This window comes from Rana temporaria, chromosome 5 (genome assembly GCF_905171775.1).
Source record: "Rana temporaria chromosome 5, aRanTem1.1, whole genome shotgun sequence".
Classification (NCBI taxonomy): domain Eukaryota; kingdom Metazoa; phylum Chordata; class Amphibia; order Anura; family Ranidae; genus Rana; species Rana temporaria.
Window position 1 is genome coordinate 281,749,325 of NC_053493.1, and position 27,522 is coordinate 281,776,846.

General features: G+C 39.0%; 1 protein-coding gene across 1 annotated transcript in view; it reads right to left on the reverse strand.

The window, feature by feature from the left end:
• The window catches only part of DOK6 (docking protein 6), a 525,123-nt gene that overhangs the window by 305,541 nt on the left and 192,060 nt on the right, over positions 1 to 27,522 (reverse strand). The window contains exons 2-3 of the mRNA XM_040353904.1: positions 19,035 to 19,142; positions 9,425 to 9,539 (exon numbers count right to left, since the gene is read on the reverse strand). Of these exons, the coding sequence (XP_040209838.1) occupies positions 9,425 to 9,539; positions 19,035 to 19,142 (223 nt within the window). The remainder of the gene's footprint in view (positions 1 to 9,424; positions 9,540 to 19,034; positions 19,143 to 27,522) is intronic.

Genomic DNA, 27,522 nt, shown 5'->3' on the forward strand with positions numbered 1-27,522 from the left:
ACGTATATACGGTGGGCGGTCCAGAAGTGACTAATAACTGAACATACTATACAACTGATTTGTGTGGAAACACAAAATTATATGGTTAACTGCAACATTAATAAACACACAAAAGTTTGCAGCAATTGTTAGGTAATCGAGTATGATAGCATTCCTTTCAATGTTGGTAAGTATATGAAATTTCCTGATCTGTGTAGATGTATGTTGTAATTCGGCTTTTTTGTTTTGTTTTGGGAAATATTTTTCCTATAATTCTTTAAATTTACAGTCTCTTTACATTTTTATTTTCTATGTGCCCTTTATAACACAGACAAATTTTGAACCCGTCTTGCCTATGCATGTGCTTCATTGTTGACCATAAAAGCCCTGTACCATAAAAAAAATCTGAATCTAAGGGTTGATTTTCTAAAGGCAAATAAGCTGTTTACTGTGCAAGGGAATTTGCACAGGGCATGCACATTTTTCCACAAGCTTAGTGAATGTGGTAAAGTAATTGGCAATGAGAATAATAAAAAAAATAAAAAAAAAGGTTATTTTTACTTGCACATGATTGAATAATAGAAGTCACCAGGACTTCACCTCATTCGCTAAACTCTGGGACAAATTCCCTTACAAAGTGCAACTTCCCTTGCAAAGTTAACAATCTGTTTACCATTAGTAGGTGAACACATACAGAACATGTACTAATAGGAGCAACAAACCTAATTTCAGATCAAGTCTGCTAAGTATCTGCTTTTTTATCTATAAGCAGTAGCAGCTAGAAATATCTGCTTTGCCGTGATAATATACCTTCCACTCTGGTGATATTAAATACAAATATAACAATTCATCTTGTTTGAAAAAGAATACTAAAATACAAGTACTAACTTGGTACTAAAAAGAAAATTAAAAGAGTATTCCCCAGAACAATAAATTCAATTATTTTTAAAAATACAAATGAAAAAAATAATAATAATGAGTCTGGAGACTGGACAAACATCAGAAACCAGTGGTTGGGTAATTGTGTGAAACACACACTGTACATTTCAAGAGTTCCTTAGTACTACAAAAATCTGAGGAACTTTGGTAAAGCCCAATTGAAGTAAAATAAATAGATCTTAAGTTAGACATTGTACTAACAGCTTCCATTTTCATAGTCTTACCCCTGCTCCTGTTACAACATTTCAGTCTATATAAAACTGTCTAAATAGAAAGTCTATATAAAACAGAGTTTTCCCAGAGCACTTAGTAAAAATGTGTTAAAAAAAGACATGATCAGGCACCTCAACTCTCTTCCTCACGATTACAATTCTGGTCTATCTGGTCCCAGGTTTGGCAGAATGACAGGTCTATTGAAAACTTGATACCCGCTTTTAGGGTGAGCCCCACGCACTTAATTCCTGCATTGAAGTATTGGGTTTCAACCCTGTGTAAGTACTAAACCAGACAGTGGAGAGGCTTTCACAGAGTTAATTATCTGCTCCCCATTCTCATGTGATAGTGTTCAGACCTGGGTATTATCTACCTTCAAGCCAAGAGTTGTATCCTGGGAGGAATAGGAAAAAGTTACATTTAACCTCAGCACTGGGGTATTTCCAAAGACATCAACAGAGGCACAGAGAGGTAGGAAAGCATGGGGATGGTAAGTGGGTGGCAAAGAAGGCTTTCAAGACAAACTGTCTTTTTGCCCTGAATGGGAAAAATGATAGATTCCCCTTAAGAACATCATTACCAGATCTTGTATAATAACAGTATTGCCTGCTTCATACTGCTCTGCTCAGCTTCCTGTTTATTAGCAAGTCCACCAATCATACTTTGTGGCTTGGGACTAAAAGATAAGCATAGATTCAGGACACATCACAACTGCAAGAGGTCTCATCACTGACATCATACTCAACATGTACATACTGTGGGGGTGGAACCCTGTGCCACCTTAAAGATTGATGGTTTATGCCAGATTTTGGAGAGCAAGACACACTGATTGCATAGCTGTGTGTTTGGCTATTTAGTTCTGACCTGACTATGGCTCAGAGCCCCACCCAGGGGGGAAGTCTGTCCCCGGGAGTTAGGTGGACTCCCATCCCTCTGAGAGTAGTCAGAGGCTGCATGTCTGCAGCTAGAGTATGCATGTCTGCAGGAGGCAGATGTCATTGATGATTGAGCAGCAAGGCGCTGATCAGGAGTAAGCTAGGAGAGAGCTTAACTCTAGAAAACTGTTTGTTCTGAGGAGCAGACCTAAGGCCTGAAACAGCCGGATGGCAAGAATGAAAGCCAGGAGGCTAAAGTACTAATGTATATGCAAGATACAGTAACGGTGGAACCCCCTGTGAGGGCTACTGATGTATTTGTGAACTTTTTGTGCTTTTAAATAAATGTGGGCTACCAGGCCCTTAAAATGTAGTTCTGGACTGTCATACTCACTAAAAACGCACCTACCACTGGAGTCTGATCACCCCAATCTTACAATACAAAAAAAAAAAATTGATGCATTTCCTACCGGGAGTGCTCTTTCAGATCCGTACCACCCCTAACCCAAAAACAGGCTTATCCCCCTACGAAATTGTTATAAATTCTTATGGGAAGACCTGCCCAGAAGTGACAGTGTAAGGAGGGGAGACAAGAAAAAAAATAATAATAACCTTTATTCTAACCAGGAGGAATGCATAAGGTAAGTGCACATACAGAAAATTATGATGAGGTTGCCTCTTTCCACAGATCCCACACATCCCTTCCTACCGGGAGAACACTTGTTGATCAAACAACTCGCTGCCAGGCGACAGACGAGACCAATCTTCCAGAGACCCTTTGAAGTACTCAAAGTAACAAGGACAGCTGTACTCACTGACCAGAGCCCACAATGAATCCATGCATCACGTCTAAAGAGAGCTCCATCTATATCGTCCCCACCCAAGGATTCAGAAACATAATCCCTGATTTCCTGTGGATCGAATGTGAAAGATGGCTAAACAATTATCCAGAACCCCCCATTTGTAAGATCCCCAAAATGACACAGATCGGGAAAGAACTGAACATTACTTTTCCAGCAGATGGTCGGAACTTTCCCCTATACCAAAACATTGGTCCCGGTCCAATTTGGTTGCAGGCCCAGTGGGTCCAGATACTTTACCTCCCTTTTCCCTTTCCATTTCCCTGAACTACCACCTAATTTTTCCCTCTTCACTCCCCAGCATGAACCCCCACCCCAAACGGCCCATAAGCCATGGTATATGTATATGTTTAAGGTGATATTGTTAATTTTACAATGACTATTTTTATTGCAGCCTTAACTGGGGGGTTGCAGACAATTCTTTCACCGCTCCAGGTGAGCCTCGTAGATCATCAAGGGTTGTTGAACCACCAGGGTGCCGGCAATGCTGATTATAGCACATAGACGAAAAAAGCCATGACTAAGCGCTGAATTGCAGCGTGAAACGCGTCGGCCATTCTGTACTCGTTGTTTGCAGTGTCTGCATGTGCTTTTGACAATAAAAGACCAACTTTATTTTAAAGTCATTTTAACTGGGGGGTTGGTGGCTTATGCAAAGTAAGATAGAGAGTGGGAGAATTAGGAAGACTAGGGCAGCACCCATTTTCAAGGTTATCAAAATGTTACATCCCTGCTGTACTGGTGTTGTCACCAAAATAACAGACAAAGCTTTAAAAAAAAAGAAGGTTTATGGATATTATGAGCAAAAGAAGGATTCCCGGTGTTCCATTGATTCCCTTATCCTGATGGCTACCCATCAAGGAAAAAATGTTTCATGGTGCTATTCCCCAGATCTTGAAAAAGCTAAGGAATATGTTAGGGCATAACGGAATGCCGGGAAACAACCAATTTATGTAAATGAAATAGTCAAAACATCAGTCCAGAGAAATAATCCCAGGGAAATTATCTCCACTGTTATAGACCCAAAAGACATAGAAATAATTAATCCCGAGGACAAAGGTGATCCAGAAACATACACATCATTAGAAAACATTCCCCATTCATGGTTATTAATGCATGATTTCGAAAGGGAAAAAAAGAAAAAAAATGTTGAGTATGTTCACGTTTAACTAAAGGAGAACATATTTTTCCTATCATAGGAAAACCAGTTTCTGTTTTAGCCTTAACCAATAATACCCAATTACCAGAAGTACAACTTATTACCACCCAAAATAAGCCTTTCCTAATTCAAAGTTTCTCAGAACCACCCAGGATATGTTTTCTAAATGGTGCATTTAAAATCCGAGTAGAAAATGAGGATCTCCCAAATTTTGCAGAAATGCTACTGTGATTTTTACTCTGCTTGGCTTAGAAAAGATTAAGGATAAAGAAATTAATATTGAGGGTCTTAACACAACCATAGTAGAAGATGTCGATGAGAGGGCTGATCTATTAGCCACATACAATATCACTAAATGTGCTAGGTATAAGGAAAAGTTTTGCTCTAGAGAACAGATAGTTACAAACTGGTTACAGGATACACATTTCTCAGAGGCCTTGGATTACTTCTGAGACAAACCAGCCACCTCCATCCTTAGGGGACCGGATTTGTCTGATGGGTCTCAGAACGGGCCCACCGCCTATTCCAGACGAGGTTGCAGCTCCGCGCATGGAGTGGAATCTTGAGTTTCTTTAAAAATGTTGGCTTTCTTCTGTTACATTGATTTTAAAATCAAATTATGTTTAATTTCAAAAATAGCCTCAGCCAAAATACATAAGGAAGAAACTGAAACTGAGACTGAAATGATCAGATGGTATAATGAGTAATTGATCAAATGTTCTTAAGCAGAACATTGATCAAAAGGAGGGGTTGATAGGAAAGTGGGGTTACCCCTTTGTTTTGGGTGGTCTGGTCTGATATAAGAACAGGAGGGTAAGGAAAATACGAGATTACTCATTCTACTCCGCTGTGCACGGGACGTACTCTAGGATCGACTTTTTTTTAGTGGATCATAGCTCATTGGACGTAGTGACAAGTTCGGGAATTGGGATAACTACCCTGTCGGACCATGCGCCAGTCTCAATTAATTTAAAAATTGAGGGAGCTCCTAAAAGTAACACCAAATGGAGACTTAATGAGGATTTAATACAGGATGAAGAGGCTGTAAAAAGGATAAAACAGGAATTAGAATGGTATTTCAAGACCAATTGCTCCGAACACGTGTCGGAATCAATAGTTTGGGAGGCTCACAAGGCCTATATCAGGGGCATACTGATTGCAATAGGATCAGCAAAAAAAAAAGAAACTAAGAAGAAATATGATGAATTATATAAAACCATCTTGGACCTTGAACAGACCCATAAACTAACAGGAGAGCATGAAGTGGAGCGTACCGTTATCTTAAAAAGAGAGGAATTAAGAGATCTTATTGAATATGAAAATAGAGCGGCATCCTACAGACGTAAGAAAGAGAATTATCAATGGGGTGACTTGTCGGGTAAATACCTAGCAAAAGGGTTTCAAAACAAATTTAAGGGTAATTTTATAGAAAGTATTCAAACAGGCAAAGGGAGCAAAGTACATACATCATCAGAAATTGCAAGAGTATTTCAAGAATACTATGGGAAGCTGTATTCTATATCGCAAGGGGACACCCCCGAAAAAAACAATAGGAGAAGCGTTAATATAAAAAAAAATTTAAATAACACATGTCTAAATAAAATATCAGACGACAAAATTAGTTTTTTAGAAGAACCTATAACGGAATTGGAAATTCGCAATAATTTAAAGGAGTCACCAAAGGGGAAAAGTCCAGGCCCCGATGGGTTAACAATTGCATATTACCAAAAGTTCAGTGACATTCTGATCCCCAGGATGTGTTCTTATATAAACGGTATTGGTTTAAATTGGGATATTCGTCAAGAGGCATTAGAGGCTGCAATTACAGTAATCCCTAAGATAGGTAAAGATCCCTCCTTATGTTCTAGTTTTAGACCCATCTCGCTTTTAAATGCAGATGTAAAACTGTTCGCCAAAATCTTAGCAGGGAGAATGAAAACAATCATGAAAGATTTAGTACATACTGACCAAGTAGGCTTTGTCCCCGGGAGGGAAGGCAGGGACAATAGCATCAGAACACTTCTGTTGACACAGATAATAAAAGATAGTAAATCCCCAGGTCTACTCCTGTCGATAGTTGCCGAAAAGGCTTTCGACAGGGTAGACTGGGGATTTCTATTGAACACATTGGAGTTCATCGGGATCGGTCCAAAAATGATGGGGTGGATAAGCGCTTTGTATAAACACCCAACGGCAAGAGTTAAGGTAAACGGGACATTGTCAGGGACATTTGAAATGTTCAATGGGACTAGACAGGGGTGCCCCCTGTCGCCCCTTTTATTTATTTTAACCCTGGAACCATTGCTGGCCGGGATTAGAAATAACCCCGATATCAGGGGGATTCAAACAAATGATGGGGAACATAAACTCGCAGCGTTCGCCGACGATATTTTATTATTCATAACGAATCCAACTATAACACTCCCGAATCTATTAAAAACCCTCAAATTGTATGGAGATGTATCTAATTTTAAAATCAATCCTCTAAAATCAGAAATCCTCAATATAAATGTGAAAGCACAGGACGTACGGAGATATAAGCAAGAGTTTCCATTTATTTGGAAAGATACCGAGATAAAATATTTGGGAGTTAATATCACATCTTCCCCTGACCTAATCTATCTACAGAATTATATACCACTATTAAATGATATTAAAAAAGATTTAAAGAGAATTGCATTGAGACAAAGATCCCTACTAGGGAGAATAAACTGTTTTAAGATGTTTACTCTCCCTAAGATATTATATATAATTCAAATGTTACCAATCGCACTACCGGGTGTTTACTTCAAAATACTAAAACAGTTATTAAATAGGTTTATATGGCGGAACAAAAAAATGCGCATTAGTATGGAGGTGTTAATTAGAGATAAGGAACATGGTGGTTTGGGGGTACCTGATATTTATACATATTATATGGCTATTCACATGGCACGGGTGGTTGATTGGGTCAGAGATAAAAGAGAGAAAAGATGGGTGAGATTAGAAAGCTGTTCAAATAACTCACGGTTAGGAAAAGAAATTTGGATACCGCCACATTTTAGACAAATAAATCCGCACATGCACAAAATCACATTGGCATCCATGTCTATTTGGGATAGGGCACATAAAAAACATAGATGGGGTTATAACTCCCCATTAATCCCTCTATTTGACACAAATTTCTTTGCACCAGGGAAAACGGACCTGTTTGGTAACTGGATTAAAAAATCAGATGCTCAATTAAAAGACATATTAAAAGACGGCAAAATTCTTACCTATCAGGAACTAAGTAAAAAAAAAGAATTGTTTGAGTTGAGCAGGTGGCGATACCTTCAGCTGACGCATTTTGTAGATTCCTTCCCCTCCCCCCTGAGGTCAGATAGATACTTGCTCCCTTTGGAGCGTATGTGTTTAGCACCAAAGGGAAGGGGCGCGATCTCCGCAATTTATAAAATATTAATGGGATTGAAAGACCCCGGTTTCCCTCCTTATATTAATAAATGGGAAGAGGAATTGGGAACGGGAAAAACCGAGACAGTGGTCAGGAATATATTAAAAAAGACGCATTCAACTTCATTCAATTGTGCATTGATCGAAATGAACTTTAAATGTTTAGCACGATGGTATATAACCCCGGCCATAGCATACCGTTACCAAGACGACACCTCCAAATACTGTTGGAGGGGCTGTCTTGAAGTGGGCACTATGTCACATATATGGTGGACCTGCCCAAAAATTAAAACATACTGGCAGGATGTACTATTAATAATTGAGGAGATTACCGGAATTAAAATACCTCCTGATCCATGGGTCTGCTTGTTTCATGGGACAGAAATGTCAACTAAACAGTATATGAGAACCTTACTTCCACACGTACTAGATGCAGCAAAGAGTCTGATCCCCAAACAATGGAAGGACCCTATGAGCCCGACAGTAAAGAGCTGGTTTTGCAGAATTAACGATATATATTATGCTGAACAGCTCAGGTACATGGGAGAGGAAGGAGAAGGTGGATTTAAACGGAAATGGCAGGATTGGGCTAATTTTAAACTTGCACCAAGGTATATAGATAGGATGATATAGTGTAGGAAGGTCAACGGGCAAAGAGTGATTCAATAGGAGACAGAATTCCGGAGATAGGGGAGGGTGGGAGGGCGGGATCAAGGGTTGGGGGTGGCTTGAGGGTGGGATGAGGGTTTGTTCGGCTAGGGGACACTAATGTATCTATTCACGTACTTAAGAATTTTTTTCCTTTATCTCCTTTTGTATATTTATTGACATATATTCAAAAAAAAAAAAAAAAAAAAAAGCATTTTTGCAATAACAAATAAAGAATAAGAAAGGGGAAAAAAAAAAAAAAAAAAAATAAAAAAAAAAAGAAATTTCCAACCATGATGCGAACAAAGGAGACTGCAAATTGAACGCTAAAGTGATTGAGTATCCTGATAGTTCTCTGAGGCGGAATAAAAAAAAAAAAAAAGAACAGGAGGGTAATAGCCTTTATTTTCCTATCAAACTTAAATTCTTTTTAAACTCTTATATTACATATTCTTTACTCGCTTGTAAAAGCATATAGAGGCTGAACTGTATGAGAGGACAGGAAAGGAGAGGACATAAAAGCTTGCATTCTGCAGAATGTGTGAAACATTCTTTTCAAAGTGTGAAATACTGGCTAATATTTTACAGACATTTAAGTTTTATTGACAAGCTTATTAACCGTTCTATACATTTATAGAAATAATGTGAGACGATGGTCAGGAGATATTTTTATCTCCAAGCAAATTTAGTATTTTAAGAAATTTTACTTATATGGTATTAAAGACTTATATGAACAAACTTTGTATGAAAAAATATAAACTGTAAGAAATTGTAACCTAATTGGCTGGTCCACGAAGAGATACATCCCAAAGGGTGTACCTCAAATTTTAATAAAACCAGCTGAGTTCCGGAAATAAATTGCGATCTTGCTACATGATACTCGTGTTAGTGTCTTGCTGATTACCCGATCGATCGTAGGACTCCTCGCACCCAGAGCAAAGGTAACAAAACAGAATAGGAACTTACAGGTGATCACAGGTAACCACAGGTGACCCCTCACCTTACAACAGGTACTTTGAGGTGCCTCCACGATCACCTATTTTTGTTGCTTTGATTTGCTTTTTACAAATTTTCTCTAAACAGTACTTATAATAATAATAACTTCCGATAAGTGCCACAGTTAGAATGTAAGTCAAGTAGAATATGTATAATGTGTGCATGACATCATAAAGCAATCATTGACATGGTATTAAATAACAGGGTGAACAAATCACATGTCACATATACCCACATGTAAATTATACTTGATCATATTTTAGATTGCGGTTTTGTAACAAGCTGAAATTTCATGTACAGCAAATATTCTAGTAATTGCTTACCTGACTCACAGGCAAATGTCTTTGAAGTCTCATCGTGAAAGATAATTGCTACCGCATGTTTCTTGGTCTCTCGAGGCAGCCGTGTTATAGTTTTGATATTGTGCAGTTCTGTTACCTAGAAAAAGAAAGACTTATGTTTAATTCCTACAGAATAAAAACTCACACAGGCTCTCATGACAACACACTTTGTCCCAAAAAAGTTACAAAAACATTATTTATTACATTTGGTTGTTCCCTGCGCTGCATGCTGATTATATTGCCTGTCCTTGTAATTTACCATTGGATGATACTCCGCCAGTTTAAGAATGAGCTATGAATACACTTACCTAATTACAGTATTTTATTCAAGGTATTAAGAAATACTGACCTGGAATGCATTTTTGAAGATAATTAATGATGGCATGTGCCATGTGCACCCACTTCTGAGTAATAACTTAAAACATTCACACTTTTTTAGGTTTACAGAAAGTTTTAAGGCTCATGCCGTGTACACACGACCGTTTTTCGGGTTCTAAAAAATTATGTTTTTAAGGGTCTAGAAAAAATGAAGTTTTTTTCAACCCGATCATTAAAACGGCCTTGCCTACACACGATCGTGAAAAAAAAATGCTCTAGCAAAGCACGGTGACGTACAACACGTACGACAGCACTATAAAGAGGAAGTTCCATGCAGGTGGTGCCACCCTTGGGGCTGCTTTTGCTGATATCGTGTTAGTAAAAGACGATTTGCACTTTTCAGTCTGTTACTGCGTGATGAATATGCTATCTCCATTACGAACGCTAGTTTTACCAGAACACTCCCGTCTCATAGACAATGAAATAAAGATCTCGCGCCAAAAATATAATATATAAAACTAAAACAAAAAATGTATATATAGAATAGCTGCTCCCAAAACAATTCAAATAAGAATAAATTCAAATAAGAATGGACATGTGAAAGAAAATTGGTAGGTAGGGGGCGCTGAAATTAATAAAAATCCAATAAGAAGTGGCAGTAAAGTGCCTGTGCAAACAATGCAAAAAATTAAAATTAAAAAATCTGTGAAACCATAAAATATCAATAAGTAAAGTTCCTAATAAGGATCACAATACTTGTCATATGTGTACCAAACAGCAAGTGAATAAAGTGCATGTGCAATTTATAAACAGGAGAAATAAGTGCATAAACCTTGAATGTAAATCACAAAAGAAACTTAAACATATGTGCACTATACAGTAAATATATTGAATTAAAATATATGTGCACTAAGTGCCCCAAAAAAAGGGGGAAAATTTGCATAAAAATAAAAATAAAAGTAAAAACCAAAAAACCAAGACAATGTTTTTAAATGTGAAAGTTTCACAAAATATAAACCAGTGAAAAGTCACCAGGAAAAGTCCATAATCATAAGTAGTATGTGTCCATAAATTCCTTAATCTTTACTACTTGTGTGGTAAGTTGCAGAGGAGCAGGAATTACACCTTCACCAATCCTATCACCCAAACGTGCATAAAGGATGGCCCCTTACCGCATGTAGTTGACCTTTTTAACTAAAAAAAGATCAAATAAAGCTTTGCTGTCACCCTGGACAGATTGTGGATGGTCTGAAGTTCCTATGGGTCAGCTTAGTAGGACATCATGAAAAAAATATAAAGCAGAGAGATGCCGCCATAGCATATTATCATTTATTACAATTATTAAAACAAAGCAGGTGACGAGTGGAGGCTGCGGGCACTTGTAAAGTAAGCCTCCACTCGTCACCTGCTTTGTTTTAATAATTTTAATAAATGATAATATGCTATGGAGGCATCTCTCTGCTTTATATTTTTTTCATGATGTCCTACTAAGCTGACCCATAGGAACTTCAGACCATCCACAATCTGTCCAGGGTGACAGCAAAGCTTTATTTGATCTTTTTTTAGTTAAAAAGGTCAACTACATGCGGTAAGGGGCCATCCTTTATGCACGTTTGGGTGATAGGATTGGTGAAGGTGTAATTCCTGCTCCTCTGCAACTTACCACACAAGTAGTAAAGATTAAGGAATTTATGGACACATACTACTTATGATTATGGACTTTTCCTGGTGACTTTTCACTGGTTTATATTTTGTGAAACTTTCACATTTAAAAACATTGTCTTGGTTTTTTGGTTTTTACTTTTATTTTTATTTTTATGCAAATTTTCCCACTTTTTTTGGGGCACTTAGTGCACATATATTTTAATTCAATATATTTACTGTATAGTGCACATATGTTTAAGTTTCTTTTGTGATTTACATTCAAGGTTTATGCACTTATTTCTCCTGTTTATAAATTGCACATGCACTTTATTCACTTGCTGTTTGGTACACATATGACAAGTATTGTGATCCTTATTAGGAACTTTACTTATTGATATTTTATGGTTTCACAGATTTTTTAATTTTAATTTTTTGCATTGTTTGCACAGGCACTTTACTGCCACTTCTTATTGGATTTTTATTAATTTCAGCGCCCCCTACCTACCAATTTTCTTTCACACTCCCGTCTCATAACCTGCTTCTGAGCATGTGCGTTTTTTTCACGTTGTTAAAGCCCACACACGACCATTTTTTACAACCTTAAAAACGACAATGTTAAAAACGTTGTGAAAAAATAGAGCATGTTCGAATTTTTTAATGCTCATTTTTTAGATCGTGAAAAATGCTCTGGAGCCCACACATGATAGTTTTTAATGACATTAAAAAAAGCGTCATTTTTTAGAACCCGAAAAACGGTCGTGTGTACGCGGCATAACATTTTAAGCTGCCACTTAAGTAAAACTGTACTTACAGTTATCGCTATAAGCTACCCTCTCCCCCTTACTGCCAGTCTTATACTCAGATTTGGGGAGATCTCAGCTGTGCCTCATGTTATAATGTTCTCCAGTTGGCTTCTGCATGCATGCTGTAATCACTATTTGAGTTTGTACTCCGTACTTCATAATAGTGAACTTCCGATTGTCATATTTTCTTATTTTCCCTCCCAACACCTGTATCTTGCTTATTGGTAAATCAAGTTGCCTGTCACAGGGCCCAGTTAGTGGCCTAGAGGTGGCTTCTTTACAATGTAATTGGGCACTAGCATCTTTTTTTTAGGCCAAAGGTCAACTTTAATGTATATTGAGGAAAACAGTGAATCCTCCATTGCTGCAAAACTCTTATTGCCTGGCATTTGTGCTGGTGTATTAACTGTAAAACTTTATAAGACCAGCCAGTAACAAAAATATAGCATAGACCTTCAGGTCAGAAGCTCAACTTCAATGTTTAATTAAAGTGGTTGTAAACCTCCATCCTGGAATCTGAGCAAAGCACATATACCTGTAGTGTTTACTTATCTCTCTTCAAAGCTCTATGTGTCGCTTCTCTCTAGAACTTCTCACTTCTGAGAAGTTTCCCCAACACAGCAAAGATATGCATTACTCAATAATGTGGAGTATTCTTCTCTTTTATTACACATTACAATGAGCCAATGGGGGATATTTACTAAAACCGGAGCACACAGAATTTGGTGCAGCTGTGCATAGTAACCAGCTTCTAACATCAGCTTGTTATATTAAACTTTAACAATAAAACCTAGACGCTGATTGGTTACTGTACACAGGTGCATTGCATTATGTGTGCATCAGTTTTAGTAATTATCCCCCAGTATCTCTCTTCTATGTATCATATTACCCTTTTTTTTACCACTGTGCCCACAACATACATTCATACACTACATGGGTGCAGACAAAAAACCCACATTACAAGTATGTATACTGTATGTTATAAGAAACAAATATATGTATATATATATATATATATATATATATATATAGCGCCTGGCTACTTTCATAGCAGGTGCTGCTGTAAATTTAGAGGGGGTCAGAGAGTTAGTTGCCTCTTATCATGTTTATTTGGTTAAATTTAGGGCCTCTGTTCCAGCTCTGGCTGTACTGTGCCCACTGTTGTTGTCTGGGAAATCCCACCCCCCAAACGGCAGGTGGCAGCAGTGTGGTCAGGGTCGTGTGGATGCTTCTCCTCGGCAGCTAATCAGGAGGGTTGCTCTCCTCGCTGTGCATGCTGGGAGGGGTTTTTAGGGGGCAGGTGCCATTGGTTAGGGGTTGTCATCCTTGCCGCCATCCGCCTGGGAAGTCGTCCCACCACCCCCGTGTGTGGCCCTCCTGGCCGGGGTGTGTGTTAGAGTGTTCCTGGCTCTGGGACCACGTTGGTCTGGAGCAACTGATCTACCTTGTGGGCCCGGTGTGTAGACTGGGTCTGCGAGTGACAAGTAGTCCGGTGCTGTCCATCCCGAGGGAGGAAGCTGACCGATGAAGAGCCTGTCTGGGGGAATACCGAGCACGAGGCTGGTATCTCAGGAGAGGCCTGTTGCTTCATCGAGGGAGACATTGTTGTTGAAAGGCTGAATGATGGTCGCTTATCAGTCCCGAAATTACTAAAGCTGTTTTAAGGAGATCCGGGTGCTAAATCCAGTTTTAGAAGGATTTCAGACTGAGAATGTCTCCACCCTTTGGGAAAGTCTGTGGCAGGGACTTTTTGCTAAAGCTTCGAGTGACATCCTGGCTGCTAGGCTGGTGAGAGAGTCCTATCCAGGTGCACTTCTATGACATTGGGATGATGGCTACTTTCTGAGTAATTTGTAACAGGCCACCATCTACCATTTCTTCCTCCCCCCTGTGAGTGGGAAATCTGCGTATTGTTACCTTTCTGTGTTACAGAGGACAACTGAGTGTCGGTGGCGGGCTCATTCTCATGAGGAGTGTGGTGTGTTCTGTCCTTTACGGGATTTAAAGCACAAGGAGTCATATAGGACTTTTCTGTTTTATGCATCTTATACCTTAAAAATTGACATTTTAAATACATTTATATGCGCTGTAACCTTTTTGATTATATATATATATATATATATATATATATATATATATATATATATGTATTTATATACACACACACATATTTGTATGTGTATGTATATATATATATATATATATATATATATATATATATATATAGAGAGAGAGAGAGAGAGAGAGAGAGAGAGAGAGAGAGAGAGATAGAGATAGATAGATAGATCTATATTACATTGTATTTCAATACTGCTCCACTGTAGCAGAAAAATATTTCCAATTAGTCTGATATATTATTATTTTCGAATTAAACAATGAGAGACCTAAATTTCCTTAGGAGGTTTAGGGATCACATACATATAAAAGTCTGATGAACAATTTAACAGTAATTTGTTCTTATCAGTCCCAGACGTAAGATCACAGTATTATGTACAGAACAGAATGCATATTTCAGAGCTTTTATAAAAGTCAGCGCCACACTAGAGTTGATTTTCTAAAGGAGTATTTAGGCTCATAACTTAGCAAAGTGAAATTTTCATTTAGCTTAGTGAATGAGCTAAACTGTGCTGATGTCAGTTATCCAATAATGTGTGAGCAAGAATCTTGATTTTTTTTTCCTTCCACATAATGGGTATTTAGACCTAAATCCCTTTTCAACATAAAACATGCTTTACTTGTTTTGTAAATCATCCCCACTTTATTTAAATTAGAACTTGTCAGTGATGGATCTAATAATCTGTCAGAATTCAGGCACCATCTATACGTGATAGGCCTTAAATCCATGTATGTAGGCCCAGGGAGCAATGTAACCCATTGCATATACCAGAGAAACCAATAAAAACACTTTTCAGACCTTTTGCAGAAACCCGACCCTTACAAACTTAATGTTTCTGTTACCCCAATATGTTTTTGATATGTGTCTGTTGTACCACATACTTATGATAAAAAAAGTATCCTGTTCTCTTTGCATTGATTCTTTTGGGTAAAATTCTTGGTGATCCTGGCAGTCCCTCTGCTTCCCTTTTTTAAACTAACCACACTAGGCATCCATCCCAATGTGGTGAGTTTTCTGGCTATAATTAGTATTATTACATCATCACAGGGTGGTACTGTGGATGTATAAACCAGTAGAAAGGTGTCACTTCTTTTTTGAACTGAACAATACAATATGGGAAAAAACATGGACATTCAACTGTGTTTTGGTGCATAGTTTTTTTTATAAAAGTAATACATTGTGATAAAAATGGGTAGACTCAGAGCCAAAATATATATAAATAATGTCTAAGCTGCTCCTTTAAATTAGATGTGAACCATAAATTGGAAAAAGTGATTGTGGAGGGCGCTAATTAAAGTGCTATATACTATAAATATACCAATTGGTTAATTAATACCAATAAAAATACCAATATATAAATCAAATGCACAAAAGTGATCAATATCATCACTGGTGTGCATTTGATTTATATATTGGTATTATTATTGGTATTAACCACTTAAGACCCAGACCAAAATGCAGCTAAAGGACCCGGCCAGGTTTTGTGATTCGGCACTGCGTCGTTTTAACAGACAATTGTGCGGTCGTGCGACGTGGCTCCCAAACAAAATTGTCCTTTTTTCCCACAAATAGAGCTTTCTTTTGGTGGTATTTGATCACCTCTGCGGTTTTTATTTTTTGCGCTATAAACAAAAATAGAGCGACAATTTTGAAAAAAATTCAATATTTTTTACTTTTTACTTTTTGCTATTATAAATATCCCCCAAAAATATATAAAAACTTTGTTCTTCCTCAGTTTTGGCCGATACGTATTCTTCTACCTATTTTTGTAAAAAAAATGCAATTTTTTTTACTTTTTGCTATAATATATAAAGGGGTCTTATTTTTTCACAGAATTGCATGAATTAGAAGACTTATGAGGATTACAGGATTTTTCTTTCACATTTTTAATATATGGACTGCATTTAATAAGACTTCATGTGACACAAATTTTAAGTGTGGCATTATTGGCTTAATTTCACAAATTGGGACACATACAGGCAGTCCCTAGAGTACCAACAACATAGGGTCTGTAGCTTTGTTCTTACGTTGAGTTTGTATGTAAGTCAGAACAGGTAAAAAAAATTAACCACTTAAAGACATCCCACCACATATTCACTGGGGCAGGGTGGCTCTATTGCGTGAAATTACATACCTGTATTGAACACACCCATTGGGCAGAGGGGGAGCCAATCAGTGGGTCTGACTGCCCCAATGTCTGCTGGCCACCCACGATCGTTCCACAGAGAGGCAAAAACAGTGATCTACCCATGTAAACAAGGCAGATCGCCATTCTGACAGGGGAGGACACAGAGATCTTTTGTTCCAGCTAAGCAGGAACATGGATCGCTGTGTTCAACCAGTCAGTTCATCTCCCACATAGTAGGCAAGCACCTCCTAGGGACACACTTAACTGTTTGATTGCCCCTGGTGTTAACCCCTACTCTGCCAGTGTCATTAACACAGTTATGCTACGTACACACGACTATTTTTCGGGTTGTAAAAAATTATGTTTTTTTAATGTCTTTAAAAACGATTGTGTGTGGGCTCCAGAGCATTTTTCACGACGTAAAAAATGGGCATTAAAAATTTAAAACATGCTCTAATTTTTCACGTAATTTTTAACGTTGTCGTTTTTAACGTCGTAAAAAATGGTCGTTTGTGGACTTTAACAACGTGAAAAAAACACGCATGCTCAGAAGCAAGTTATAAGATGGGAGCGCTCGTTCTGGTAAAACTATCAAAAGCAGCCCCAAGGGTGGCGCCATCCGAATGGAACTTCCCCTTATAGTGCCGTCGTACGTTTAGTACGTCACCGCGCTTTGCTCAAGCATTTTTTCTTCACGATCGTGTGTAGGCAAGGCCGGTTTAACAATAATTGGGTTGAAAAAAACTTTGTTTTTCTAGACCATTAAAAATTTAATTTTTTACATCCTGAAAAATGGTCAAGTGACGCGGCATAACAGTGCATTTTTTTAGCACTGATCACAGTAATAATGTTACTGGTTCCCAAAAAAGTGTCAAAAGTGTCAGTTAGGTGTCTGATTTGTCCGCCGCATGCCCACTAAAAATAACTGATCAACGCCATTACTAGTAAAAAAAATTCCATAAAAATCCCCTTTCATTTGTAGAAGCTATAGCTTTTGCACAAACCAATCAATATACGCTTATTGGGATTTTTTTTACCAAAAATATGTAGCAAAATACAAATTGGTGTAAATTGTTAAAGCATTTGATTTGATTTATTTTTTTATTTGGTGTGTTTTATAGCAGACAGTAAATAATGTTTTTTTTTCAAAATTGTCACTCTTTTTTTTTTGTTTGTAGCTCAAAAAAAAAAACTGTAATGTTTGTTTTGCTGTCTGTCTCCCTGTTCAGTAGATTTTACTTCACTTTCTGTCCCTGTGACAGAACATGTTTGGCTGTTTTGCAAACAGGGATTGTTGATAAAGCTTAGTGGATGTAAACCCCAATTTTTTTTTTTTTGCTGTCACAGTGTAGAGTATAACATTTCCTATCATCTGTGCCCAGTCTTGCCACAAAGAGATAATCCAGCTCTGAGCAAACCTCTAATCTTTTTTCAGTGAGATAAAACAGACAAATGGAAAAAACCTTGCCCGTTCTTCCCCCCTGCTGTTAGTGACAGGTGATTTTAATATGTCATGCACAAGCCTGAGACAGGCATTATTTATTAATTCCCACCCCCACTCCTTTTCTGAAGTCATGTGGTTACTTTTCTGGATTTTGACTGGATGTTAATGATATAGCAGAATTTAGTATAAGAAATACACAGGAGAAAATGTATACTGACAAGGTGCATGTAGAAGAGGGTGTGGAGTCTACTGACATACAACTCCACCCACTGAGCTCTGAACAACAGACCCACCCACATGATCTGCAGTTTTTCAGTTCTCATAACAGAAAGAGGGGAAACATTTGACAGGTAAGGATACATGCAGGAGTCATGTATATCCTCATAGATCAGCACTATGGCAGTAGTTTAGAAAGGATGAGAGTGGGTTTACATCCACTTTAAGTGGAGACACCTTTTTCCCACGATAACTCTTACAGAAGTGAATTTCCCTTCCCATGAGTAGATTTCCTCTCACTTCCTGTTGTCTCTGTTTGTAATTATATATTGTTTATAACTCAGAGACTGTCTGTATTATGTTATAGTGCCAATATTTTGCCTTTAATTATTAATATAAGATTTGTTGAATTTAGCACTATTGTATGTAGGTATATATACATAGCAAAATATATATATGTAGCTACATATAGACAATTTAAGGGTATATAATTATTTATTGGACACTGTCACATATAGATAAATCGATCAAGCAACGCATTTTTTATACTTTTAAAAAATATCTACTAGTTAATGCTTCCAAACAACTAAATTGCATTGCCATTGCATATGTGAGGTTACCTACAAACTATACAGTGTTGGTGGAACATTTTTGGAAAATGTTGATTTAGACTGGTGAAAGTTCAAGTTGTATTTTCACTAGAAAGTGAAACTTTGAGTCACTGTACTGTACTCCTGAATGTTCTGGCAGGCACAGATTTCAGAAAATGATTGACACACAGCAATCATTTACAAGTATGTAGAGTAGTAAGGTTATGATGGATGTAAATGTTTTTCTCTGAAATTTCAATAGCAATATCAATGACTGTTGGTTAGTAATCATTGTGGCACATTTAATTTCAACAGTAAAATAACAATACTTACTTTATGAAAGGTTCTAAAGTAGGCAGCTTTTTCATCAGAGAACTTTTCTAGTCTTCTTGGACCTTTACTGGAGGCTTTTTTAAACACTATCCAACAGCGTCTATAAATCTGGAGAGAAAAAATACACACATAAATAGTGTATTTAAACATATCATGAAATACTTGAAAACCACCTTTAAAACTAGATTATTTTAATACATACATCATTAAAGGGGTTGTAAGTCCTTGTTTAACCTGCCTGGCGGTCTTCCCGAGTCTGACTCGGGGTTAGATTTTCCTGCTGCGAGCGGAAACCCCGAGTCAGACTCGGGCTTGCCTCGCTAGATCCACAGGCACAAGTTACTTACCTTGTCCCTGGATCCAGCGATGCCACCGCGCTGTGTGAGCGAGTGGGACCTCGCTCGATTCACACAGTGCCTCCGTGTGACGCCGATCTCCGTTCCCTGCGACGTTACGACGCACGGGGACGGAGAACGGCGCCAAATTCAAAAAAGTAAACAAACACCTTACATACAGTATACTGTAATCTTATAGATTACAGTACTGTATGTAAAAAATACACACACCCCTTGTCCCTAGTGGTCTGTCCTGTGTCATGCATGTCATTTTATATAATAAAAACGTTTCTTTCTCCCTGCAAACTGTAGATTGTCCATAGCAACCAAAAGTGTCCCTTTATGTCAAAAATAGTTTTAGATCAGCTAAAAAACAGCGATAATAAATTATAATCACTTGCAGAATTGTGCGATAGCGATTTGTGGGGAAATTCGTCATAAAAAAAAAAAAATAATGACAGCAACAATTCTGCAACTGAGCAAATTTCAGTGATTTTGATTTGATTACATTATTGAATAATTTTTATTATAATTATATTATTATTTGTTATAATTATTTATAATTATTTATTATATCATAATTTATAATTTTGTTTTTAAAAAAATGTCATACCTGGGATGCCTATTAGAATCTTGTTTGGTCAGATTTAAGTGAGTTATTTCTAAAAATTACAGACCTACAATATAAAACGCCAAATTTCCTTGCAAATAATGGTACCGCTTTCAGCATGTTTTTTCTGACAGAATCATACCGCCAGGGAGGTTAAAAAAACAAATATATCATACTTACCTCCACTGTGCAGTTAGTTTTGCACAGAGTGACCTTGGTCATCATCTTCTGGGGTCCCCCAACGGCGCTCATGGCACCTCCCCTCATCGATAAACCCCCTAAGAGAAGCGCTTTCTCTGGGGGTTACCATGCAGGCGTGCTCCCGAGTCCAGCATTTACGTCCATAGACACAAAATGCCGGACTCGGCTCGACCCCGGTGTCTGCATCATTGGATTTGACTGACAGCAGTGGGAGCCAATAGCAGCGCTGCTGTCAATCTATCCAATCAAGAGCCATGAACCCCAGGCATAGAGGTAGAGCGTGTCTCTGGCAGGGTAATGAACAGGCTCAGGTGAGTAAAACGGGTGGATGGGGGGCTGCTCAGTGACAGAAGTTTTTTCACCTTAATGCATAGGATGCATTAAAGCAGAGTTCCAGGCTATGTTCAGTTTATTAAAAGTCAGCAGCTACAAAAAGTATAGCTGCTGACTTTTAATAAGCAGCCACTCACCTGTCCTACAGTCCAGCGATGCCAACATTGGAACTGTGGGCACCCAGCCGTGACAGCATGTGACATCATGGACAGAGGCGCACTGTGCATGCGCGAGTCGCGCTGCGCTCTCGGACTGGACAGGTGATCTTCTGGGACCTGTCACGTGTCCCAGAAGATTGCCTAGAGGGAGGGGCCGCCTAGGGGTAAAGGAGGAGGGAGTCGCCTAGGTGGCCTGAAGACTGAACGAAGAAGTGGGACAGGAAGTCCCTTTCTAAAGTAAGTACCCCCCCCAAAAAATGACATGCCAAATGTGGCACGTAAGGGGGCGAGGGGTACTTAAAGCGGAAGTACCACTTTTGGGTGGAACTCTGCTTTAAGGTGAAAAAAACACAACGGTTTACAACCAATTTAAATATTACTTCTGAAATGGGCATATTAAAATAAACTGTAAATGTTTTTTTCACTATATGTATTTTGGAGAGACAGGTTAAGGGACTGACTAACAGATAAAACAGTGCCTGTTTAACCATTGTAAACCTTGCATGGGTACCTAGCGAGAGAGAATTTACTTAATTCTAAATACAATCCTTATATCCCCAGCACTCAGTCATGCTAGTTGGTAGAGAGGACTCATCAAATTTGCTTATTCCTCAGATACATCAATTTCACTCAATTTCTAAATACATGTGTAAGCTGGATGCCCTAGCAAAGTGCATCTGCATCTTGCAGTCCTAATGTAAGACAATGCCAGCTATGAAATGTTTCTTAGTAGTATATGTACTGAAAATAGGCTTACTTGTCAGCAACGTTATTCCTCTTTACAGCTAGAAACCAATTAGGTTCTCTTTAATGGCTAGCGGAGTTGAGTGCAGGAGATTTTTTTTTATATAACTGAAGAAATGTTGGAAAATTGTGGCTTAAACAAACTATTTTTATAAATGTCCATCTTTGAATTACATGAATGATAATATCTTTGTATTCATTTCATATGACTCATACGATTCTAGGTTGATTGTTATTGCCTGCAATCATTTGCACTTTGAGTGGTAGCAGATGTCTTTTCAGACAGTAATCGCCTTGTACTGTAGATGATCAGTTGTCATGGTGACAATTTTTTTAGAAGAAGCTGCAAAATAATCTCCACCACTACCTGCCATTCTTATAATTTTTTTAGTGACTGTTATATGCACAGAATTTTTCAATTTTTTTTCCATATGCATCAAATATTTGTAATATTGTATAAGAACTGCCCTGTGTGTGGATGCCCTAAGCCAGTGGCACTTGTGTTGTGTCAATGGCAGTGATTTGCTAAAAGGCTACATGTTTCAGTTAGCCAAGTGATGCTTTGTTCAGTTTGAACAGACTCTTATATGCAGAGGAATTTAAATATTAGGTAATTTTTATTCACATGATTGAATTACTGAAGTTAATATAGCTTTACTAAGATATTATTTTAGTCAATCAACTCCTGTATGATTTATAGCTAACCGCATGATTTCTCCCAATCTGTAAAGATTTTTTTTAAAAATTGTGTTTACAGCTAAGCACTTTCAAAGGTGTTTTGAAGAGTTTTTTAAACTAAAGTTTGACTTCTTAACTTGAAATACATTAATGCATTTTAGCCACTTCAGCCCCTGAAAGATTTACCCCCTTAATGACCAGGCCATTTTTTGCGATACGGCACTGTGTTGTTTTAACTGACAATTACGCGGTTGTGTGACATTGTATCCAAATACAATTTATGTCCTTTTTTACCACAAATAGAGCTTTCTTTTGGTGGTATTTTATCATCTCTGCGGTTTTTATTTTTTTGCGCTATAAACAAAAAAAGACCGTGAATTTTGAAAATAAAACTATATTTTTTACTTTTTGCTAAAATATCCAAATAAATAAATAATAAAAAAAAAAATCTTCATCAGTTTTGCCAATATACTGTATATTCTTCCATATATTTTTGGTAAATAAAATCGCAATAAGTGTGTATTGATTGGTTTGCACAAAAGTTAAAGCATCTACAAAATAAGGGATAGATTTATGGCATTTTTATTATTAATATTTTTTTACTAGTAACTACAGTTGAGCGGACACCTGGATGTTCAGGTTCGGGTCCAAACCCAAACTTTAAAAAAAAGTTCGGGTTCGGGAACCCGAACCCGAACTCCGAACCCCATTGTAGTCAATGGGACACGGACTTTTAGAAAAAAAAATGCGCAGAGGTCCCCGCAAATTATAACCAGCGAATGACGCTCCGGAGCTTGACGTTTCTTTTATAGGGGAGGCGGGCCACGCCTCACGTGACCCCGCCCCCCTCTGACGCACACTGTGCCACGTCACTGGGAAATCCCTATTCCTTACTAAGGAATAGGGCTTTCCCAGTGACGTAGCACAGTGTGCGTCAGAGGGGGACGGGGTCACGTGACGCGTGGCCCGCCTCCCCTATAAAACAAACGTCAAGCTCCGGAGCGTCATTCGCGGAGCTGTGCTCTGAATGGACGGATCTGCTCATCGCTGGACCAATCGTGGGCGAGAACACCCGTACACCCGTCGATGGAGAACTAACTCGCCGCTGGATACAAGACAACGATGGATCAGGGAGCAGCATGGATCGTCTATTTTCACCGCTGGATTTTTATTTGGTTTAATTAATAAAGTATTTTGTTCAACGGTGTGTGTGTTTTTTTTTCAGACAACTACTATTTTCACTTCCTTCGTGAAATGGTAGGGGTACAGTGTACCCCATTACCATTTCACACAGGGGGGGATCAGGATCTGGGGGTCCCCTTTGTTAAAGGGGTCTTCCAGATTCTGATAAGCCTCCCGCCCGTATACCCCCACAACCACCGGGCAAGGGTTGTGGGGATGGCAAGGGTTGTGGGGATGAGACCCTTGTCCCCATCAACATGGGGACATCCTCCCCATGTTGAGGGCATGTGGCCTGGTGCGGTTCAGGAGAGGGGGGGCCGCACTCTGTCCCCCCCTCTTTTCTGCGGCCGGCCAGGTCAACGTGCTCGGATAACGGGTCTGGTTATGGATATTTAGGGGGAACTGCGCGTCATTTTTTTTTAAATTGACGGCGGGGTTCCCCTTAATATCAATACCAGACCTAAAGGGTCTGGGTATTGAATTTGCGGGCACCTCCGCGCATTTTTTTCCCAAACTCCGAACCCGGACCCAAACTTTTTCCAATTATTCGGGTTCGGGTCCGGGTTCGGGAAAAACCCAAAGTCCGTACCGAACCCGAACTTTACAGTTCGGTTCGCTCAACTCTACTAGTAACGCCGGCAATCAGCAGTTTTTAACAGGATTGCAGCGGGCAGATCGGACACTTTTGATGTCACGTAGCACCACAAGCCCACTGTATTTATTGCACAAAGCAAAATACAGCTACAGCAATTCACGCAACTGCCGCAATCCTGGCTGCTGGTCGGCAATTGGTTAAAAACCATATTTATAAAACAAAAACATTTCTGTTATCAATTTAGGGCTATGTATACAGTATATCCCCATATAGTGCAAAAACATTTTAGACTGAGCACCTCAAACCCTCGGAGAACTGTGTGAGGGGTGCCCTTATCTGGTCCAGCATTGCTATGCCCTTGCCCGTGCACAAAGTCAGGTCCAGTAAAACATGGTTCAATGTGGAGGAACTAAAGTGGTCTACAGTGAGCACTAAATTTGACTTTATTCAACACTTTTGAGATGAACTGGAATGCCTACCCATGTGATACTTACCCACGTGGTACCTACCGGAGCATGATGGGACTGTGAGGCCTATATAAGTCCGACGCAAGCCGCGCACCCGTCATTGCAGCGAGAAGAGCCCGGCGTGTCAACATCGGGAGAAGAGAAGAAGAGAAGACGTCACAGCACAGCGGCCTGAAGGGAGAAGTAGAAGACGTCACAGAACAGCGGAAGAAGAGGAGAAGACGTCACAGAACAGCGGAAGAAGGAGAAGGCACCGGACAGCGGGAGGAAGAACCGGGGTGCGCCGAGTCAAGAGCGGAGAGCGGCGAACATAGAAGAAGACCCCCCGGAGCGGAGAAGACGTCACAGAAGAGCGGTGAAGACCCCGGAGAGCAGGAGAAGACCCCCGGAAATCGGAAGAAGAAGCTCCCCCTGGTAAAAGAGCTAAAGAAGACAGGGGAGCCTCCGGAGCAGACTAATAAAATATTTTAATACCCTGTGTTTTTTATTTGTGTTTTTACCACTTTTCCTCCAGGTGAATGGGTAGGGGTACGATGTACCCCATATCCATTCACTTAGGGTGGGGGGCCGGTATCTGGGGGCCCCCTTATTAAAGGGGGCTCCCAGATTCCGATAAGCCTCCCGCCCGCATACCCCGACAACCAACGGCCAGGGTTGTCGGGAAGGGGCCCTGTCCTCATCAACATGGGGACAGGGTGCTCTGGGGTGGGGGGGGCCCGCAGTGCGCCCCCCTGCCCCAGAGCACCCAACCCCCCCATGTTGAGGGCATGCAGCCCAGTACGGCTCAGGAGGGGGGGCGCTCGCTCGTCCCCACTCCTTTCCTGACCGGCCGGGTAGCGTGCTTTGGATACGGGTCTGGTATGGATTGTAGGGGGACCCCCTACACCGTTTTTTCGGCGTAGGGGGGCTCTCCTTACAACCCATAACAGACCTAAGGGCCCGGTATGCTCCTGAGGGGGGAACCCATGCCGAATTTTTATTTAAAATCCGGCGGGGACTTCCCCCTCAGGATTCATAACAAACGCCGCACACGTGTAGAATTGGCGGGAATCCAAGTCGGATCTCCCGTCGCTTCTATGACGGCTCTGTCTCCATCGCGGCAAGCCAGCTCGGCGCTGGCTCCCGCGATGGGGCTCGTAGGTGCTCAATCTCGCCGAGAAAGGGAGCGAGATTGACACAATATCGCGTGCACCTACTGTAGCATGGCTAAACGTGCATTACCGCCAATGTAAAAAGCTACTAAAAGCATTTTTTTACAGCTGTTTTTTCCTGGCTTTGGTAACGCCCTGTGTGCATAAGGCCTAACGTGAAGCCAGCACACACCTGTGCCATTAGTGTGTTTGTTTCCTGAAAAATCAGGACAAGATCGCCATATTAAACACTGTCATGCCTCATCCTGTCATGACTATTTATTTTTAACTAGGAAAATGTTAATTAACTGGCAAATATAAAAACAAGCCTAGTCATAAACACAGAAAAGTAATGCTAACTTTATGTTATCAGTATTAGCTGAAGCTTTGTGGAGCTTCAATATAGTCATGTTATTTCAGCAAAATTGTTAATCCACAATGAAATAGTAATTATACTTCAGTTTTTTATAATAGCATTGTGCTGCGGTTCAGCCTTGCTGGCATGGGGTTGTGACACAGCCCTACGCTTTTGTATTGTGCTTTCCTCAAGCATATGAATAATTATGTAAATTACACCAAAGTATGTACTATAGCTATTTAAGCATAAAAATTCAGAGTCATTCAGTTAGCCCAGAAGAATAACATCTTTACAAGTTGCATGAAATAATAACATATTTTTATTACTTCATGTCAACAATGACCTCCTTTAATGATTACAATTATCTTTCTGAATGAGAGGAAAGAGGCCTAGTTCAAAGACCTTCACAGGATCATTACCCATGCTATAAATCATGTTTACATATTATAAAAGGTATGAATTTGAATGAAGAAAAAATTCAACCAGCTAACTGCAAGGTTTCAAATACAACCTTAAATGTTATTTAGATTAGCCACTATGACATCCACATGACCAGAAGCCTATGGTGTACATCCTTGGAAGCTAAGAATTATGGCATCAGGAATGCTTCTACATCATAAATATTCTGCCAAAATGTTACTAGATAAAGGTTACAGTGGCTGCAAGTTTTTAAGCTTGATACTGTGACAACCATATTTATGAATTAATCTATATAGTGTTTACAAAGCAATTCCAGTTATAAAAAAAAAACAATCAATGTGCTGATAATGCTCTGTGGCAAACACTCCACCTATGACAAAGCAGCATGTTCCCATATTTAACCCCATTTAAGGTCCAAGAGTGCCCCCTTTAAGAAAACATACAGACAGCTCCATATCAGTCCTATCGTATCAAATCTGATTGTATCAATACAATATCTCCTCCTCTGGGTCATATTAAAACCAAATACAGAATAGCCAATGGAATTGGAAGTGTAAAGGCTGTTGGGTATTTGGTTTATTTTATAAATATTTAATATGTTTAGATTTATTAAATAAATACATTTTATAAATGTATTTAATAAATCTGTATCTGGACCTCTTAGCAGTGGTGTGGCAATTCAATAAAAAATGTTGTTATATTAGACTACAATTCAGGGAGACCGTGGAGATCCTCAGGGGTGAAGAATTTTCCGGCCCAGGGACCAGATCATTTACATCAACAAGAATACTTTAAGATAGCAATATCAATGGGATAACCCTACTGTCAATCACTATTTTTCCATTTTCCTCAACTGAATGAATGTGACACAAACCAAATTTGCTGTATTTTGTCATATAGAACTATTCTGTGTGGTCATTAGCATCACATAGTGATCATAATGCAGTATTTGTTATTTAAATACCTCAATCAGGAAAAAATGGAATTTTGGCCACTAAATGGCTCTTATGACCATATGAGAGGGCAAATGCCACATATCTGTGCATTATTTTGTGTGTGTATGCTTAATAGGGTCAAGAAACAATATTGCACCTTTTGCTTTTTTAAGCCACCTAAACACATTGGCACTGACCCTAACACTAATTAAAACAAAATTTTTGAAATCCTATGTAAAACTCACTAACCACTCACACTGACACTAACTTACATCAAGCCCTGATCTAACCTTTTATAATTGTATTTATGTATTATTTATTTATTTATTTATTTATTTTTAC